Source organism: Onychostoma macrolepis, chromosome 20, assembly GCF_012432095.1.
Source record: "Onychostoma macrolepis isolate SWU-2019 chromosome 20, ASM1243209v1, whole genome shotgun sequence".
In the NCBI taxonomy this organism is placed as follows: Eukaryota; Metazoa; Chordata; class Actinopteri; order Cypriniformes; family Cyprinidae; genus Onychostoma; species Onychostoma macrolepis.
The window spans coordinates 18,260,194-18,282,063 of record NC_081174.1 but is presented as its reverse complement, the minus strand read 5'-3'; the positions used below and the strand labels follow the sequence as shown (position 1 = coordinate 18,282,063).

The window sequence follows — 21,870 nt, the reverse complement described above, 5'->3', positions numbered from 1 at the left end:
TCCGAGAGCTTTCTAACCCTGCATAGACAACACAACTGACACTTTTCAAGGCCCAGAAAGGTAGTTAAAAATAATTAACAGTTAAAATAGTCCATGTGACATCAGTGGTTTAACGTAATTTTATGAAGCTATTAAAATACTTTTTGTGCACAAAGAAAATAAAACTAACAACTTTAATCAACAATTTCTTCATCTTTCGTGTCAAGACATCGATGCTTGTTCACAAGAGTACCATGACAAAAACAGGATTTTCATAGCTTCATAAAGTTAAGGTTGAACCACTGATGTCACATGGACTATTTTAAGGATGTCTTTACTACCTTTCTGGGCCTTGAATGTGGTAGTTGCGGGGTCAGAAAGCTCTTGGATTTCATCAAAAATATCTTAATTTGTGTTCTGAAGATGAAGAAACGTCTTGCGGGTTTGGAACGACATGAGTGTGAGTAATAAATGACAGAATTATCCCTTTAAGTCAAAACTAAGATGTAAATAAATCACTTTTCGAATTGAAAATGTAAGCACATTTAAAACGCAGATGTATTTAATATTTATTTCATGTTTATATATGTAGTTAAATGTTGCAGTTACATAATTATTTAATAACTTTTCAAATTGACAAATTTATATACCGTATTGTCCCGAATATAAGACAATGTTTTTTTTCTTGGAAATACATGTGAAAAAACGCGGTCGTCTTATATTCGGGGTCTAGACTTTTGACATGTCAGTAATACACCCACAACAATAGGTGGCGCCAAAAACGCATATAACGAGTGTGCCATGAAATATGTAATGTAATGTGTGTTGTAAAGTTGTGACTGATGGAACCAAACTTCCTCTGTAAGTGATTTTAAAACATAAGACTATACCCAGATTTGAAGACTACAATAAGATTTCACTTCTACTGATAATAAAATGTTGGTAGGCTACTATGAGATGGATAGCCTAAATGTTCTATAATTCAGATGGGCTACCTGTTATTTCAATGGTATATGAAAAAGTGTATATTTTTCAATGTCATTGTTGGTACATTTTATCAGTATTTACCATACTTTCAAAACAAAAATTAAAATAGGAAAAATATGCAATTTGAAAATAATTTAAGAAAAAAAAAAGTGTTTTACAGAGAGAAAAACAAACAAACAAACAAAAAGAAAAACAAGATTTGGTTTTCAAAAAGCCTTTTTCCAAAAGGTACATCTGGAAAAAGGGGGGTCGTCTTATAATCAGGGTCGTCTTATATTCGGGACAATACGGTACATATTATTGATTTATCCCACTTTAACTCAATTGGCAATAGAAAAAAAGAAATGCAATGTTGCATTTAAAAATGTTTATTTTAACTTGTTTATAATAAGATCTGTACTTAATAATTTATGGCACTTGTTTATATTGCTGCAGTTTTTAATGAAGTTAATGAATCATTAATTGAAAAATTATTAAAATCCCCAGAGCACTGGAACTACTTAGGTGTCGATGAGACGCTGGGACCGGTAGCTGTCAGTATTCGTCGGGAAAAACTGGAGGATCACAAAGAGCATGGCCAGCAATACAACTACAGAATCATCTTCAGAACCAGTGGGGTGAGCACTCATTCACACCGCCCAATTCCATTGGCATATATAGTTGTTCTAGTGTCTGAATGCAATGTGCATCCTCGTGCCTGCACAAAGAGAGTTAATTCTAAGCAGTTAGCGGTGAGTGAGATCCAGGTCTGACGCCCACTGCTATCTTATATAACATGTTTAGAGGCGAGTTCTCTCTGCTAGTGCTCGGCACAGATCACACTGTGCTCTGACTGGCTCGTCACCGTACTGCTTCTCAATCACACCGCTTTTGACAGCAGCTTTAAATGGATGGATCTCTCTAATTATAACACAAAAGGCTCTTAAATGTGACCTCAGCCTTTGGCATGATTTATAGAAACTGCTTATGATTCACATGCATTCTGATGGGCCTTAATAGCTTTGTGACTAAGGTGACGCTCAGCCCAACATGGCAATCTTTCCACTGCTATTTTGAGGCAGGCAGGTGGGCAGACGTGGTTTAGCTTAGTATAAAACTTTTGTCCCACTCATTACGACACCTTTTCAGGTGTTTGAGATCTCTGAAACATAATGAGCAGGTATTAAAAGACAATAGTATGTTGGATTCTGGAGTACCAAGTACTAATTTTCTCAGAAAATCTTGTAACAGTATTGAACACCCACCCTTCGAGTCTCACCTGTAATTTAGAAATGTATACAGATAATTGTATATGTATGCCTACATGTATTTAAAACAATAATACAAAGACATCTCTGTGTCATATCTCTAACCTTCTGTCTATAGTTAACAACCTTACGGGGCTCCATTTTGGAAGATGCTGTGCCCTCCACCTCCAAGCATGGCTTGGCTCGAGGCCTGCCTCTAAAGGAGGTGTTGGAATACCTCGTACCTGAGCTCAATGCCCACTGCCTCCGTCTTGCTCTCAACACACCCAAGGTCACAGAGCAGCTGATGAAACTGGATGAACAGGGGGTATTATGATCTTACATTCCCTTACAACTGACAAATAATATGCTATTATGCATGTATGATAGTTTGGGGTGTCAATAATTAGATTTTTTTTTTATTATAATTTTGGTAATAACTACAAAATGAAGAATCATCCCCACAGAACATATTGTGGTGGACATACTGTGTGTGTGTGCGTGCGTGTGTATATCACATACATGCATACATATCAATATCTATCTATCTATGTATATATCTATATATCGGTCTATCTCTATCCATCTATCTATCTGTCTATTTCAAATCACATGAGCCAATATTTTATTCACAATAGACGATAGATAACATAACAATTGTTTAAATGGAGAAATTGTACAATTTTATGCACAAAATGAGCTCATTTCAAATTTGATGCCTGCTACAGGTCTCAAAATAGTTGGGACGGGGGCATATTTACCATGGTGTAGCATCTCCTCTTCTTTTCAAAACAGTTTGAAGACGTCTGGGCATCGAGGTTATGAGTTTCTGGGCCCGTATTCTTAAAGATTCTAAGAATCCTCTCAGAGAGCTCCTAATTTAGCTTAAAAATTTCTAACTAGGAGTCTTAGCTTAAAAGTGATTCAGGACCAATCTGAGAGCAACTCTGAGCGAGGAAAAGACAAAAACTTGAATCTCAGTGAGGAGGCGGGGCTCTTTTGAAGACTGTGATTGAAGGGTCTTTTGAAGACTGTGATTGGTTGGTTGTCCAAGAAGGAAATAAAAGAGCGCTTTTAAGAGTTGGGTCTACTAAAAGCCTTCACTTTGAAATTACAGGCATATTTTTTCCTGTTTTACCGTGTTCTCTCTCTCTCTCTCTCTCTCTCTCTCTCTCTCACTCACTCACTCACTCTCACTCTCTCACACACACACACACACACACACACACACACACACACGCACACACACGCACACAGACACACACACATTATATATGTATATATATTCTTATTTTTTATTCACCATGCTGACATACTTAACATATTTTATAGGAAATGAACAGCGACACAATAAGGTTCTGAAAGTGCTGTAATTGTTTGTGTGATCACTTTGCTTATAGAAGGTTGTGACAGACCCAGATCATCACTGCTGCATAGTTGCATTTTTCCAGTTGCTAAATATGTCACTTCCATTTCTGGCACTATGGCATTTCTGCGCGGTGTCTGAGATGTTAGCGTGTCTCTAATAAGATCGGTCACAAACATGATCCCTGCACGATCTAATGTGTAGCGTCTTATTAACTCACTGTTATGCATTGTGTGCAACACATTTCTTCTCCCTCTTCATGTTTCATCCATTTTCTCCACTGCTAAAGAAACTCTTAAGCCTCTTAAAAGTCCTTGTCCATACTCCTAACAATTTTGGACCTTAAGACCTCTTTTAAGGGTTAAGATGCTTTCTGAATTACTTTTTTCTTTACTACGATCTTTTCTTTAATTTTAAGGGGAAACACCCACATTTCTAAGAATTTTCTTAGAATTTTGTTACTAAGGAGCAACTCTTAGCACTAAGATCTTTCATGAATACGGGCCCTGGAGTTTTGGTGTTGGAATTTGGTCCCATTCTTGCCTGATATAGGTTTCCAGCTGCTGAAGAGTTTGTGGTCGTCTTTGATGTATTTTTCATTTAATGATGCACCAAATGTTCTCTATAGGTGAAAGATCTGGACTGCAGGCAGGCCAATTCAGCACCCGGACACTTCTACTATGAAGCCATGCTGTTGTAATAGCTGCAGTATGTGGTTTCCCTTCTGTCATTCACTTCGAAGTTGTGTCGAGTGTACGACACTAGGGATCGCTCTTGGGAGCCCAAACACCTCTGACATCTTTGAGAAAAGGCCAATGAAGTTGGGTATGCAGAATTTGCATAGCTGGCCACACCCAGATATCCGGGTATAAATAGGTCAGAGTAGCATCTGCTCACTCGTTCTGTTTTTCGGAGCCGAATGCAGCGTCTCTTCACGGGGAAGTTGCAGTCATTCACCTCTTGAAGCCTCGTCGTTTGATCTACGGCACAGTCAGCTCAGACGGTTCAGCTGATTTGGAGTCGCTTTGGCCAGGCACAGGTGGACCTGTTTTCCTCATCGGAATCGACCCATTGCCAGTTGTGGTGCTCCCTGTCCGAGGCTCCTCTCGGCATGGACGCACTGGCACATAGCTGGCCCAGGGGCTTACACAAGTATGCGTTCCCCCCAGTGAGCCTCATTGCACAGACACTGCAAAGTCAGGGAGGATGGAGAGCAGCTCCTGCTTGTGGCCCCTCATTGGCCCAACCGGACCTGGTTCTCGGAGCTCGTGCTCATGGCATCAGCTTCTCCCTGGCGAATCCCCCTGAGGAGGGACCCTCCGAGGCCATGTCTCATTCCCTCTTGGGATCTCACTGTCGTCTCACATGCCTTACAGAAAGATCCGTTTGAGCCCCTTCAGTCAGTTGAGTTCAGTGCCCTCTCTATGAAGACGGCCCTCCTGACTGCGCTCACTTCCGTCAAGAGGGTGGGGGATCTCCAAGCCCTCTCTGTTAACGGTTAAACGGTCTTTAGCAGATATCTGAGCTGCAGGTTGGGCTACACCTAATACATTTGCTAGATATTATAATCTACGAATGGAACCAGTTTCTTCTAGAGTCCTAAACGTCAGTTCTTTGACTCAAGAGACTGGTAGGGTGTAGAGCTTGCTGCCAGTGCTACTCCCCACAGGGTGGTTATTCGCTTATTCAGTCCAGCTCAGGTTCCTTTCATGAACTCTGGACTACCTTTCCATCGTATAGCACTCCACTTAGCGGAGTTCGGCGGAGGAACTCTCTATTAGAACCCATTACGAGGTAAGTCCCCTTGAGTGAACTCTCGTATTAGGTTAGTGCTCCACAGGTAGTGGCTCCTCTTGCGGCCCCATGTGTGTATTCTCCACTGACTTGCCCTTGAGGATCAGTGTTCCCCTAGACAGACGTTCTGCCTGTCAACAGGTTCTGGGTTCTTGGTAGTTCTCCCCTTACGAGGTGCCCACCTCAGAATCTTCCCTATGTGGTACTTCCTCTGTAAGTCCATAGGTGGATATTTACATGTTACCTCCCCATCGGGTAGGATGTGATCTCCATAGTGCCTTTCCCCCATGGGAATAGTCACTGTCCCAACATTCACCACCAAGACTTTTCAGCTGATATATTATGGTGAGTATTACTATAGGGAAAAGGCTAACCGGCTGAGGGGACCTTTTGTCTTTATGGCAGCTCTCCTGGATGTTGGAGAGTGAGGTCTTAAGTCTTGGGTGTTGGAAGGTTACGAGGAGGAGAGGTGCATTTGATCATGACATGCTGGCTTGTCAACATCTGCGCCCCCGTGGACTCGTGACGCAGTTCGGCAGTTGTGGCGTTTAGTATAGGGACCCCTAGTGTCGTACACTCGACACAACGTCGAAGTGAACGACAGAAGGGGAACGTCTTGGTTACGTATGGGAACCCTCGTTCCCTTATGGAGGGAATGGAGACGTTGTCTCCTTCTTGCCTCAACCCCGAACTGCCTCTGAGTGGGTTGAGACGCTTGTTGACTCCTCAGAACAGAACGAGTGAGCAGATGCTACGCTGGCCTATTTATACCTGGATATCCGGGTGTGAACAGCTATGCAAATTCTGCACACCCAATTTCATTGACCTTTTCTCAAAGATGTCAGAGGTGTTTGGGCTCCCAAGAGTGACCCCTAGTGTCGTACACTCAACGTCTCCGTTCCCTCCATCAGGGAACGAGGGTTACCATACGTAACAAAGACATTTTGCATTGTCCTGCTGAAATACACAGGGCCTTCCCTGAAATAGACATCGTCTGGAGGAGAGCATATGTAGCTCTAAAACCTTTATATACCTTTCAGCATTCATAGTGCCTTCCAAAACATGCAAGCTGCCCATACCATATGCACTTATGCACCCCCATACCATCAGAGATGCTGGCTTTTGAACTGAACGCTGATGACACGCTGGAAAGTCTCCCTCTTCTTTAGCCGGAGGACACAGAGTCCATGATTTCCAACAAGAATGTGAAATTTGGACTCATCTGACTATAGAACTTTGAACATTTCCACTTTGAAACAGTCCATTTTAAATGAGCCTTGGCCCACAGGATACGACGGCGCTTCTGGACCATGTTCACATGTGGCTTCCTTTTTGCATGATAGAGCTTTAGTTGGCATCTGCAGATGGCACGGGGGATTGTTTACCGACAGTGGTTTCTGGAAGTATTCCTGGGCCCATTTAGTAATGTCAATGACAGAATCATGTCAATGACAGAATCATGCCGATGAGTGATGCAGTGTCGTCTGAGGCCCGAAGACCATGGGCATCCAACAAAGGTCTTCGGCCTTGTCCCTTATGCACAGAGATTTCTCCAGTTTCTCTGAATCTTTTGATGTTATGCACTGTAGATGATGAGATTTGCAAAGCCTTTGCAATTTGACGTTGAACGTTGTTTTTAAAGTATTACACAAACTTTTTACGCACTCTTTCACAGATTGGAGAGATTGCTTCTGAGAGACTCTGCCTCTCTAAGACATCCCTTTTATAGCTAATCATGTTACAGACCTGATGTCAATTAACTTAATTAGTTGCTAGATGTTCTCCCTGCTGAATCTTTTCAAAATTTCTCACTTTTTCAGCTCTTTGTTGCCCCCGTGCCAACTTTTTTGAGACATGTAGCAGGCATCAAATTTGAAATTAGCTCATTTAGTGGATAAGTGTAAAATTTTTCAGTTTAAATATTTATGTTCTCTATGTACTATTGTGAATAAAATATTGGCTCATTTGATTTGAAAGTCTTTGTTTTCTTTTTATTCAAATTTAAGAAAAACTTCCCAATATTTCCAGAATTTGGGTTGTATCAATCAGTCATATATATATATATATATATATAGAAGTAAATGAATTACAATTGAAACATTAAATTTAATAATTATAATAAATGCAATTTCATTCATTTTATTTTCATCCTTTGTAGTCATTAAAGCAAAATTAAAAGGTTCCTTTATAAATAATAAATTACATTTTTTTTTTTTTAAATGTGTAAATGCAATGCAAAACAATTTTTTGTTGTAATGAATAAATGTATTTATTACTTTTTTTCAAGACTAATTTTCGATAGACAGTTTCTTTTTTTAAAAGACTGTGGTTATTCTAAGTGGTATTTCATATATGCTAATGCTTTATTGCTCTTTTATATTTATATTATATTTTTATTTTTACTAATTATTTGTATCTTAAATTAGCACATTAAATTGGTAGCCCAAATAACAGAATATATATTGACTCCTATTGTTCCTGTTTTTTCGTGGGCTAATGGTCTTTATTTACGATCTGTTCTGCAGCTCAGTTTCCAACTGAAGGTGGGAATCATGTACTGTCAGGCCGGCCAGAGCAGCGAGGAGGAGATGTACAATAATGAGGCAGCAGGTCCCGCCCTAGAAGAGTTCCTGCAGTTGCTGGGGGAAAGGGTGCGCCTTAAGGGTTTTTCCAAGTACCGTGCCCAACTGGACACTAAAAGTGAGTCTTATCATCTTGAAGGTTTATTTAATTGCCACTGAAGCCTGAAAGGGGCTTATTGTGTGATTAAAACAGCATGTAGCTAAAGGGGCAAAACAGCTATTGAATCTCTGGCCTCATGTCAGTCTAGTAGTCTATAGGGCTAGTTAATTAATTCTAACAGGATCACACTCAAATGAGCCTGCAGCGCGTTCTAAATACATCCCTCTACTGTCAGCGGTTTATTGACAATTGGAGGTTGTGATTAATTGGGAATGGATCTAAACGCCAACAATCATCTCCTGTTCTATCCTCTGGTTTGTTTCAATTTGAACCCAGTGCCCTTATTCGAGACCCAGTCATGCATGCCGTGCCTGGCAGCCATGCTCCACTTCTCCCCTGTGACCATAAGAAATATTGTCGCTGATCACAAGAATGCTTTTAATTCCATTTATCAGACTTGACATTTTACCCCTTACATTCCCCCCTCTGCTGCTAGCATGGCCGAGAAGGGCGGCAGAGTTGTCAGAAAGCTTTGATCTCGGCTTGACGGATTAGGACGTGGTTTCGGAGTCAGGTGGAGTATAGAGATCAGGAAGGAGGGACTGAGGAGAAAATGAGTTTGTACCGCAATGGTCCAGAGCGATAGTATCCTGTTTGTGAACAATAGAAAAAAGGGGTCCTTTAAAAGAGCGGGAGCCATATGTTGCCCTAACAAGTCAAGGAGTGTTAAATAAATGAGACCGTATGATCAAAGTCTTTAGACTGTACAGACAAAACAGAAATCCTTCTTCGTTTAACAATAGAAAAGGAGATGGTTATATAAAAGCTGTGTATGAAAGGTTAACGTGAGCTTTTTCTTGCAGCGGACTCTACCGGAACACATTCTTTGTTCACAACTTTTAAAGACTATGAGATCATGTTCCATGTGTCTACAATGCTGCCCTACACGCCCAATAACAAACAGCAGGTAAGCTGTCCAATGACGAACACCATTATAATAATTGATCTTTTTACTTTCATTGTTAAACTATCACATACACCACTGTTTGAATGTTTGGGGTCAGAATGTTTTTTTTGGAAGTAATTAATAACTTTATTCAGTGAGGATGAATTAAATTGACCAATTTAAATGCAGTTAAAATTTAAATTGAAGTAACAGCAAAGACATTTATAATTTTACAGTATATTTTTATTTCAAAAACAGTGTTTTGAACTTTCTATTCATTAAAGTCTCTTGAAAAAAAAATATATCATGGTTTCCACAAAAATATTGTTTTCAACATTGATAACAAATGTTTCTTGAGCACCAAACCAGTATGTTAAAAATGATTTCTGAAGGGTCATGTGGCACTGATGAATGGAGCAATGGCTGCAGAAGATTTTGCTTTGCCATCACAGGAATAAATTGCATTTTAAAAATATTAAAATAGAAATTTTTAATTGTTACAGTACATTACAGATTTCATTGCATTTGTACGACTATATTGTTTGTGTTTTATAGCTGTTAAGGAAAAGACACATCGGAAACGACATCGTCACAATCGTGTTTCAAGAGCCTGGAGCAAAGCCCTTTAGCCCCAAGAACATCCGCTCACACTTTCAGCATGTCTTTGTGGTTGTACGAGCGCACAACCCCTGCTCCGAAAACACCTGCTACAGGTGAGTGGATTGGACATTTATTTAGCTGCAAAAAATTCTTACACGTTAAAGTCCAGGTGGATTTTTTTATTTTTGTTATGTGTAGCGATGCATTTTACGTCAGTGACTTTCAGTAGGGCTTTTCATACTGCGCTTAACCCCTGGTTATCGTCGTTCTAAACACCGCTTTTAACCCCGGCAAAGACATGTTTCACACCTGTAATTTAAAAGCGGTATTAGCACCGCATTTTACCCGGGATTATGAAACCCTGCTCCGGAGCAGGGTTAGCACCGCATTTGTGGTGTTAACCCCGCATTGCGGTGCTAAGTTTGTTCAGTGTGAAACGGAGCGGTGTTTGCTTGTTGCTGGTTGCTGCTGGACGCTAGGCAACAGACAGCCAATCAGAAATTGAGCAGCGAGGCTCAAGTAACAGGAAACGCGCATCGTTTAAACTGCAGCCGGTGAGAAGAAATATCAAAAGACGGAAAGCTTGTGAACTGGAGTGAATAGGAGACAGTATTATTCTTACGCTACTGTACAAGTAAACAATAATGTATCTCCACACTTGATAGAGATTCAAAGAAATATTCACATACTTTGCTCCTTGTTTTCTTATTTTGTCTTTGTTTTCTTGCCTTTTTGCGTCATGAGGCCGTTCACATGTCGCGCCTAAAAACGCGTTTAAAACTCTAAGCGCTCCGCTTTCTCCTTCTTTCCAAAGCGCTGTAGCTTGCGCTACAGTGGCGTCTGCCATTGCTAAGCAACCATGACCTCCGCTCTTCATGAAGACGCAGAAGTTTCAGCAAAGGATAAATGGATTTCCAGCACTAATGGCTATCCCTGCCTGTACAGCTGATCAGCTGTTCCTCAGTCTTCGCTGATCTAAAGACATAAGCGGCAAAGTTTTTAATAACTGACAAGATGCGGGAAAAGACGTGTAAACAGGTTGCCTGCTGCTCTTCCAATCAGAGACAGTGACGCCGCAAATATGCAAATAAGAATGTTAACTGGGGTTTAGCAATGTATGGTGTGAAACGTCTGTTAATGAATACCCAGGATTCCGCTTATCCAGGGTTTAGGATGACCCAGGTTAACAGTTTCAAGTGTGAAAAGCCCTAGTGTGTGTCAGCAGCAGTGCTCAACACTGTACGATACAGCAAAACCAGTGTAGACCAGAGTAGTAATAAATCGGTTGAAAAAACTAATTCAAATTATTCTACAGAATCAATAACTGAATCCATCAGAGCAGTTACTGAATTGGCATCTGACTCTATGTAACTTTCATTCACTTCTCAAAGTAAACTGAGACCTGCTGTGTTTACTTAACCCTCTGTGGACCACTTTATGAAATTAGGTTTGCGAGGCTTAAAAATCCCATGAAATATATTGATGTGTGGAGTTTGCATTACTGTGTTGATGAATTTTCTTTTCAAACAGGAAGTTTAGGTGGGACGTTGAACTCCTTTATAATTGCATCATGCCTTGAACATGATTGGTTTGTAGATGTTGGTGTTATTATATTGGAACATTATCATTCCCAGGAGCATTTAATTGGAGAAAAAATCTGAGCATTAATCAATATTTTTTGGATTGTTTTTCTTGAATAGAAAGACTGTAAATTGTCAATGCAATTTTCTGCTGAATTTGTTTGCCTTTTTAGTGTTTTTTTTTTTTTTTTTTTTTTAGTTGGTAGACTTGAACTAAAAGCCACAATTTTGATTGCATGACTGGTTGTTCATATAACACTCACAGCCTAGTTGAAGTTGAAAGTTATTTTGTAATAAATGGCATTTGCACTGTTGTTGGAAAGCTAGATTCTTTTTAAAAAAAATTAATATATTCAAAAAGTACATACTAAATTGATTCAAAGTTACGGAGATACATTTGTTACAATAGGCTTCAACTACTGCTGTTTTTTGTTTTTCAAACTTTGTATTAATTTATTTTTAATAGTAATAATGTTTAACAAATTTAGAGTTTTAGTGTATTTTTAATCAAATAAATGCCCTGGTGGAGCATAAGAGACTTCTTTCATAAACATTAAAAAATCCTTAAACTTTTGAACAGTAGTGTAAATAAAAACAAATATTTTAATATTTTGTTCAAATATAAAAAGAGTAATTTTTAATAAAAAAATAGTGGCCTATTCATTTAAAATCAGCTTTTCCCCATCTTGTTTTAACGCCAGCATCCATTATCAGTCAGCCTCTGATTGTAGTGGTGTTGTTTTTGGTTTTATTTTTGGAGAAATGGATTTTCTTCTTGCCCATGGTGGGTTATGTTCTTGCTTGATGTCCTCTGGCCAGCTTATTATTCTTGTCGTACAGCACATTACCCAGGAGAGCACTGCTCTTAACCACTTCAAATGAGCTAGGCCGGCTTAATTTCCTTCACGCCTACTGGGGGCTGTTTATCAGTACGATTTGTTGATCGTTGCATTGCTTGCAGTCCAACCTCAAAAGTGCTACTATGAGTCAAACAAAAGACAGAATGTGTGCTTATCTGAACCGAACGGGCAACAAATATGATGTTTATTATTGATATCTTCATTGTGCCTTGTTCCCTTAATCTTTCGCTCACATAATCGCTCGCTCCCTCTCTCCCTTGCTTGCTTTCTGTTTTGCCTCATGAAACTAATAGAGGTTTTAATTGCTGATGGGCCTCATTGTGTGTCGTCTTAATTATACCCAGTAGGGAGCCTCATCGCTGTTCAGCTCTGAAAGTACAGAAGTTACAAAGGCCCGTCCTGACCGAACCTCTCTGGAACAATAAGCTAAACGGAGCACACAACAAATGAGAGGGCTACATGCGCACCCTTGCCAACTGTCCTCTCATGAGAGGGGCTTTGTGGGGGCTTGCCGATTAAACCCGACAACCCTGCTCCTCCTTCCCTGATGGGCTCCCTCCCTCTCATGGCCCCTTCAATCGCACACTCAATTCTTCTTGTGAGCATGAATTTTCCTCAGCCGTGGCCACTCTTGCTGTATTAACCTGCTTGGACTGTTTAGACAGGAATTGGGATGGAAGTCAGGAAGTGGATCAGGTGGGTTCAGCTGGTTTCCGGTTTTTCATTTGTAAGCATTTCGCGTTTCTGTTTATTCGTGTAAAGGTGAAACACGGGTATGAAGAGTGATTAAAGGTGTTTATGGAGAGAGTTAATGATTTATATACCCTCCTGTTGTTTTATTGGTTGCTGTTGGGTGTACTAAAGTGGTTAACACTGTTCACTGGAGCCCTATAATTTTGTCAGACAACCTCTCAGCCACCAGTGAAATGGCAAGGTAAATGGTAATGTTGTACAAAGCGGAAGCTGTTAATGCTTTTTTGCAAACAGTCTGTACAGCAGTGTTTTCCTGCATTGCTATTGTGACGCCGCTGAGTCTGCAGTGTCACAGCAAACGCAATTATGTTGCTGTGAGGTTGCTGTCTGAATTAAATATGATGGAATCTGCAATTTTACCCCCAAAATAAGCACAGAAAATAGATTTAAACATGGTGAAATGTGTAAACTGATGTAGATGCCTCTCACTTAAAATGATTCCATGCAATGCTGAAAGGCTTTTGAGAATGTCTCTATAACTAATTCCCAACTCAAAATAAAACCCAAATAAAGTGTCTCTGTCCATAACATAACAGCAGCAACAGGTTTATGAGAGTGTGGACAGGAAGTACAATTCATTATTTCATGCACACAATTCACTTAAAATGGGGGAACGCATTAGTAAATCGTGCGCATGTTTTAGTAAACCGAGGGAATGAGTTGGTAAATTGGTCATGTCGTGTGGGGCACTGTAATAAATATATTAAATAGCAGACAGTTGATATTTTAGTAATATTTCACAATATTACTGATTTTAGTGCATTTTCAAATAAATGTATCCTTGTTGAGTGTAAGAGACTTATTTAAAAACATTAAAAAAAGATTACTGATCCCAGACCTTTTGAATGGTAGTGTGACGACAGAAGGTATTTTACTTAAAAAAATGATTGTTACAATAAATTATTGTTGCTGTTGTTGTTGTTTTCACAGTATCTGATTGAGTCGTGACGTAAGGAATGCTGTTTCAGGGTCCAAGTCTCTACTTTAACTTGAGAAAACCATCTCAACAGCCATCAATGAGCACTATTTATTCATATTACACATTTAAGCTAAAATTTGTAAAACTTAGTGTACACTACGGTCTCGTTCGTATGACGTCCCAGACACAAATATTTTAATGATTTATAAAAAAAAAATGAATCGCTGTCTGGCCATCTGGGATTTTGGTATGGAGATAAGTTAGGATTATAATTTTTTGCTTGTATTAAATCACATTCTGAGTGTATATTCGTACCTTTTGTTGTTTTCTTGTGGCATCTGATAGAGCGTTTGGACCCGGAAGTGGTGACACATGACGTCAAACTTAACAAGCGGATTGTTTACAAAGAAACCTTGAATGTTATACCGGAAATTAGTGTATCAGATTGGGTTTGTCCTTTGAACAAGTTGACAGTATGTGAGAACTCTGCTCTGTGTATGCGATACTTGTACACCTGTGTATTTCTGAGTGGGTCAGGGTGTTATTTGCTTGTGTGGAGGTTCTTTGGTTCCTTGCTGTGGGCAGTGGATGCTCCACCAACCCACACGCTGTGTATTTATACTTCAGATATGTAATCCAGTTTGCCTCTCCACCTAAGCCAAGGGGGTCGGCTGCAACAATAAAGTCAGCCCGCTTGCTGTTAGTCACTGAATAACCGCTCAATGCCTAGAAGTGGATTATGTGTGGATGGAATGTGCACTGTTCTATTCTGGCTTTTGAAAAATGTTGATGACTGTTATTGTCCGCGCACTCATAAAGAGTTTGGTTTTTGTATGCCATTGGTGAAGCACAATTGTGGGTGTTTGGACTGCTTTATGCTTAAACAGAATATAATATAATGCAGAGATTTAAAGGGGTCCTATTATGCTCTTTTTACAAAGTCTTAATTTTGTTTTGGGGGTATACTAGAACATGCTCTCATGCTTGGTGGTTTGAAAAATGCATTATTTTTCACATAATTTACAATATTACCATACCTTTTCTCCCCAGCCTGGCACAAACGGCTCAATTAGTTCTGGGTTTGATGAAGGCCCACCTTCCGAAAACTAAATGTGCTGTGATTGGTTAGCTGTTCCAGTGCGTTGTGATTGGCGAACAGCTTAGACGGCGTTTCAGTACTGCCCCGCCCCTTGGCAAAGCAGCAAGTTCCGTCTGGCGTCAATATTGCCATATCAATTTGAGCCGGATTCGGAACCCGGGAATATCAGACAATAGGATCGCGCCGAACCTTTGCTCGCATGGATATTGCAAGACATATTAGAGTGGTAACGTTATTGTTTTTGTTTTTTGGGCTAAATCACGTTTTAGATAGGATGTCAACAACCGCTTAAAATAACTGCATTTACTATGTACAGATAAGTGCAACGGTAATATGTATTATGTTTATTGTTCTTTAATTCTAACATTATAACATGAATTGCAGTGAAACTGTTATACAATTGAATTTATTTATACCATAGTCCAGTGTTTCCCAGACACTCTATTTGTGGCGACATATATTTGCAAATTCATTCTCTGCCAGCAGGAGGCGCTGTTGGAGTGGGAGAGATCGAGGTTTCTGCGGTACCGCTGTACACGAAGCGCTCCGCTCACAAACGCTGCTTTATCAGACATTACATGCAAGATGAAATTAAAATGACATCCAAATTTTTCTGAAGACAGTCGGTTTCCTTCAGAAATACAGTGACACCCATGTCAGTGACACCACGTCAACACCCATGACGTATTTCGATTTTGAAACGTGCAGTGCTCATGCTTATTCAACGAAGTCAAAGCCTTTTGGAAAATCTATTTGTGGCGGTCAGTTTTGATATTGTGGCAGGTGCCACAAATAAATCAATGTATGGGAAACATTGTCTAAGTCTCATAATTTAAGTGTAAATTCTGCAGATTACATTATTGTCCAGTAATATACTGTCAGCAATTTATAAAAACGTTTTCATAATAGTAACATACATATTTACATACATAGGATAAACGTACCTATTAAGCTCACCAAAATCTACACCGAGACATTTTTAGTGCACAAGATATTGGTTTCAGTACAAAAAGTTATGTTAAAATAAAATATTAATCTTATAAAATATTTAATTTTATTTTAAATGACAAAAGCATTTAAATTAAGATATACATCATTAAATTCAAAAAGTCTGGTTGTGCTTAATGGGTACATTTTTGTACCCTTTAAGCACACCCCTGATCTCATTAAGCTCACATCATGTTTTATTAAAAATTCTTGTTTATTTTAAGGAAAATTTTTAAAGAATAACTGTAAACATGTATATTTTTAAAGGTGCAAAGTCAATCACAAAAAAACAACAACACTAAAATCAAGCAACAAGGCATTCAAGTCGATTAGTTATATATTCATAATGAAGTGTCATCTAAGCACATTGCAACATCTAGGCTAGTCCACGTTCAGCTAAGGAACACATTCAAAAATCAAATAAAACAAACCAATAAAACAAACTAATAAAACATTTAATTCATGGGGATGAACATAGAAACTAGCCTCATTATGAAACCTCTTTTTAAATGGATGTCAACTTATCTATAGTCTCTTATGGCTGGAATACATACACTACACGATTTTTGCCCCGATTTTCCACAGATCTACAGTCCGGAAAAGTTGATGCTAGTTGCCAAAGATCAGAGCCAGTCTGCAGATTTGAGTTGACAGAATCCATAGAAAATCGATTAACTTAACTTAAAGTGACAACCATCAGTTAATATATAAAATATGAAATCTTTAAAAATTACAGCACTGTAAAACCACAGACCAGCAATAAACTGTCAATTTATAATATTATGGATGTAAAAGTACAAGCCAGTAATGCCTGTGAAGTAATATGTTAGTGTAGCACACAATCCTATACAGCTAGTCAGCTAACTGTGTTCTGTAGCATCTGCGCTATGTTGCTAAAAATCTTTTGGATCTAATGTAATTATTTCCCACATCCAAGTTCCAGGTTATAATATGCAAAAGTCTGAACATTAATCCCTTAATTTTACAGTAAGTAGTGAAATTTACCCAAAATAAAGATTTAAACATCTAAAAAATGCACATTTAAGGGGCTCCTCTTTTGGTGAACGTTTTTAGACAGCTTTCAAAATGGCCGCCAGACAGTGTGAACACATCATCTGATTGACTTGAAATTATAGGAGGTATATAGTAACAAAGATATCAATTGGTTAAGACATCAAGTAGGATAATAAATTATTTTTCTTTTTATAATCTGATCTCAAAATTGGAAGTGTGCTTAATGGGTACGTTAATGGGTACAATAGGTACGTTTACCCTAATTATTCAGGTGCATGTGTAATAACTTTTGAAAACTTGATGCTACAGCAGCACTTCTTCGTCATCTTGTCTGATGCATTCTAACCATAGATATACGTAGATATACATAGATGACGTTCTAACCATAGATATACTTGGCTATATACGTAGATGCCTCATTAGCGACTGTTTCTATGGGCTGCTATACGTAAGCCGTCTGCCATATTGTAGCGTTGAACTTGACGTCATTGACACCATAGTAATCACTGAATATTCGAAAGATGCCACAATCCTGCACAGCCGATGGTCTGGGAACCCAACGGCTCTGTGCGGACCTACAGTATGGTGAACGACGTCAAGTGGACCGTTCCAAGATGGTGGCCGCATCTACATGCCTGGAGCTGTCGAATAGGGCGTCTATATATAGGGGCTTTCGCACCGCGTAGTTCTAGGAACTAGCCAGCAGGGTCTTTGTAGATCTTTTTTATGCCCAAACATACACACTACACGCTGACTAAAATTCAAAAAGTGAAAAAGCGTAATAGGACCCCTTTAAAATAAAGGGAAAGTTTTGTAGGTTTTACTACTATGGTAAGTTGTGGTCATACCTTGTTTTTTTTGGAAACGAACCATGGTAAAGCCATCCTGTTCTTTGAAGTGCATTAAGGTACCATGCTTTAAAACCGATGAGATGTGAAAATGTGTTTCAAATGATACCAAGTGTGACAGAGGACTCTTGTCAGTTATGGAAAACACGCATCCCATTAACACTTGCAGCAGTTTAACACTTCGATTTGCTTACACTAACAACTCTTTACTCACTGCTTGGCAATAACGTGTTAAATGAAAGTTATTTCAATGTTTGTTAGATGGGAGAGATTTAAAATAAGCAGTTACAAAAAAGTATAATGTTTTTTTGTGTGTTTCATGGTAATACCATTATATTGTTTCAAAGTACCAGGGATTATCAAGGAAAATACCATGATCATAATCATATACCATCATTAATTACCATGCTGTACATTATTTTATGGCTCACTTCTTGTGGAAATCAGGCCAGCAACCTTCTGGTTACCAGCCTCAATCTTCACCAAGCCTGTGTTATTTATCCCTGCAGGCAAAGAAAGAGAAACAATATTACTGAATTAGATATCAACAAGTTATTTGTCTCAGTCCATACTTCAGCAAGCTGCTGGGAGAAGTTTATGTTATGATGAATTTGCAAGCTCATTTTTCTACCACACACGTACATGTTTCCCCTCATTGTTTTTACAGATGAAACCCACGCACAGACAGCAGTACTTTCTTTGGCCCCCCTCTCTCTACCAGCAACTTCTGGGCCTCACTGTTCTTTGTCTTCCTCCTTCAGTATCACTGTAAGATCGAGGTAGTGGCTCTCTTCGGTCCAGCCTCATTACTGCTATGCCTGGCTAGTTGCGTATGAGTTCCAGGCATACCAGACAGAGCAGGAAGCTTTAGATGTCCATTCCAGAGGCTTAATGAAAGGAAAAAGCAGGGGAGAGATGAAGCAAGTGAGGTAGAAAGAAAAATTTGAAGGTTTTCGGAGATGGAATTGAATTCAAAAGGTTCTTCTGTAGAATATGAGGGGTCTGTCTGAGTTTCCTAGCACTGTGTGAAGTAGCCCACAGTATAATAGCCATCCTTGTTGTTTTGATAATTTCCTCCTATTCCCATTTGGCAAAGTATTTGATGTCCCCACTTCACACTTTGACTCTTGGTTTCATAATTTTCATAGCAGCCACATTGTCTTTCGTTCATGCATAAACATGAGGGCCTTTAGGGAAGTTTGAGAATGGTTTAGCAATTATCTTGAGCATGTGATGAGCAATTTGTCTCATTGTTTGAAATCTTCTCTCTTGTTTTGCCTCCATTATCCCCATCCCCTCATTCACAGCGTGGCAGTGGCTCGCTCACGAGATGTACCTGCCTTTGGACCGCCTATTCCCGAGGATGCAACCTTCCCGAAATCCACAGTCTTTCGAGATTTCCTGCTAGCCAAGGTCATCAATGCTGAAAATGCAGCCCACAAGTCGGAGAAGTTTCGCGCCATGGCCACTCGGACGCGACAGGAGTACTTGAGGGACCTGGCTGAACGGCACGTAACAAGCACACCTATCGATCCTTCAGGCAAATTTCCTTTTATTTCTTTGGCCCACAAGCGTAAAGAGAAGACCCGGCCATATTCTGGCGCAGAGCTGCGTAGCCCAGGGTCCATCACTTGGACTGTTTACGCCGAGGACCATGGAGCCGGAGGAGAACTGGAGGCCCTGCTGGCCATTTCAAATGACTTTCTAGTGTTGGTGGACCCAGAAGCCAAGGCTATTGTCTTCAACTGTGCTGTCCGAGATGTCATTGGTTGGACACTGGGGAGCCCAGCTTCCATGAAGATCTACTATGAACGTGGAGAAAACATCTCCCTGCGCTCCATTAATAACAACACAGAAGACTTCCGTGAGGTTATCAAACGTTTAGAGGTAAGTTTGGAGTTGCATGACAGTATCTTGACTGGGGTGGGCAATATAACCAAAATCTTGCAATATGACTCATGATACGTGTAATTTTATTTCACGGTAATGATATAAATCACAATATAGTTATTGCTTTAAATGAGGACTTTATGATATTAAAATTTTTGATATCATAGAAATTTAATAATTTTTTTCACCAGTGTCAATATCACAAAAACTAATACTAGCCTAAAAAAGTAAACAAGTAAACAGTCAGCAATTAAATAAGAATAACAAACTAATTACAAACAATAGGGCAAAAACTACAGTAGAACAAATAAGAAATGTATACATTGTATAAAGTAATCAAATGTATAAAACACTGCATATTCTTCACTGTGTAAATATATATTTCTTCTTCTTAAAGTTACAAAATTGATTTAGACAAGAGCAGTGAGTTTTTCTCTCTTTTGTTTGATTAACGTGAATGACAGACAGCGGGAATATTATACTGCTGTCACTCTAAGAGCTGCCCGGATTCATTATACTGTTGCACATGTTTTCTTTCTCAGCTGTTTGCTTTCACTTAAGACCTAAATTACTGTTTACGGGGATACTTGGGAAGATGGTCATTTTGACACATACAAATGCGTTTATTTAAAGGAAAACGCCACCGTTTTTCCATATTACAATATGTTCTTCCCTCAACTTAGAAGAGTTGATACGTACCTTTCCCGTCTCACTGCGTGCACTCAATCGCTCTAGCGTGCGGCACCACTGTGCTAGCGTTTAGCAGCACCATTCATTCCTTAGGATCCAAACAGGGATGAATTTAGAAGCCACCAAACACTTCCATGTTTTCCCTATTTAAAGATGGTTACATGAGTAGTTACACGAGTATGGTGACACAAAATAAACAGTGACGATTTTCTAAGCGGATAAAAATGATGACTATAATGTATGGCAGAAGAGCACTTCGCAGCGAAGTGCGAAGTGCTCTTCCGACGATATCAATACAGACGGTAGCAGAAAATCTCTATTGGTTGACAAATTTCTACCGGTTAATCTTGTCTCGCTATATCTTGTCTCCCTAATCATGACAGATAATTTTATTTTTACTATTTCCGTCTAAATATTGTAAAGCTGATATAAAGCCACCCAGCTTTATATCAAGCTGATGTAAAGCTGCTTTGACACAATTTGCATTGTTAAAAGCGCTATACAAATAATAATAATCATTTTTAAATTTAGTTTTCATTCAGTCACATACACAGCACACAGACCTGAGATCTTGTTTATTGGTTCTTAATTATTTTTAGTTTATACCCAAGTGGGATTATAACAATCAAGCTTTTGCACAAGCTCAAAGTTTTTTTTAAAATTATGGCTGTGTTGTATATGATTCATTGTATGAATTAATGGTGAATATGAGAGCCTTTGCATAACTGTACCGTGGCTTGAATGTACTCCTGATTTGGCCCCCTGCCCATTATGTCACTCTTCAAGTGCAGGAGCTGTTGCCATGGTAACTAGTACTTGGCGAATTGAATGCTCATGATCTCCATCACAGTCATGAAACGTGTTAGCAGCAGAGCTTTCTTTATACACTCTGAGGGAAGAAAAGCTTTGATCCTGATTTGCAGTGAGGTATAATAACTTGTGATAGACATTTCCAATCCACTCTGCCCATTTTTGACAAGCTTTTCTATCTCTAATGAAGTAAATCTGTTTCTAAATTGCATAAAATTGCTTTAGAATCCAGAAAAAAAAAAGTGTCAGTCAAGTCATATCAATCTTTTATTTCGCTCTTTTCTCTCAGCACCTCACTAAAGGCTGTGAGACCTCTGAGATGACCTTGCGGAGGAACGGCCTGGGTCAACTTGGTTTTCACGTTAACTACGAAGGCATCGTGGCAGAGGTGGAGCCGTATGGCTATGCCTGGCAAGCGGGGCTGAGACAAGGCAGCCGGTTGGTTGAAATTTGCAAGGTGGCTGTGGCAACACTTTCACACGAGCAAATGATAGACCTGCTCCGCACCTCCGTAACTGTGAAAGTTGTCATCATACCACCCCACGAGGATGCCACACCTCGCAGGTAGGTCTGAGTATCAGTTAATGTTTTGATTAATTATTTCTTGAGTGAATCCTGGTAAATAAGTAAGCAGTAATTTTTTATTTTTTTTGTCAGGTAGAAAAGTAAACCACTCGTTCCAAGTTTTGTAATAAGACAACAATACAAAACATTGCACCTTTGTGCCCACACATGCAAACCAAAATAGATGAGATCCGCCTTCCCAGTCTAGGCTTGCCTGCAGGCACCGTGCCAACTTGAAGGTTATAATGATCAGGGTCTAAACTACAAATCATTAGA

At 39.3% G+C, this 21,870-nt stretch overlaps 1 protein-coding gene across 6 annotated transcripts in view; it reads left to right on the top strand.

Annotated features, from left to right (window-relative positions):
- The window catches only part of sipa1l1 (signal-induced proliferation-associated 1 like 1), an 87,592-nt gene that overhangs the window by 45,088 nt on the left and 20,634 nt on the right, over positions 1-21,870 (top strand). For all 6 annotated transcript variants that reach the window (XM_058754909.1, XM_058754908.1, XM_058754907.1 and 3 more), the window contains 7 exons: positions 1,453-1,583; positions 2,332-2,520; positions 7,878-8,052; positions 8,898-9,001; positions 9,536-9,693; positions 18,948-19,527; positions 21,320-21,594. In XM_058754909.1, the coding sequence (XP_058610892.1) occupies positions 1,453-1,583; positions 2,332-2,520; positions 7,878-8,052; positions 8,898-9,001; positions 9,536-9,693; positions 18,948-19,527; positions 21,320-21,594 (1,612 nt within the window). The remainder of the gene's footprint in view (positions 1-1,452; positions 1,584-2,331; positions 2,521-7,877; positions 8,053-8,897; positions 9,002-9,535; positions 9,694-18,947; positions 19,528-21,319; positions 21,595-21,870) is intronic.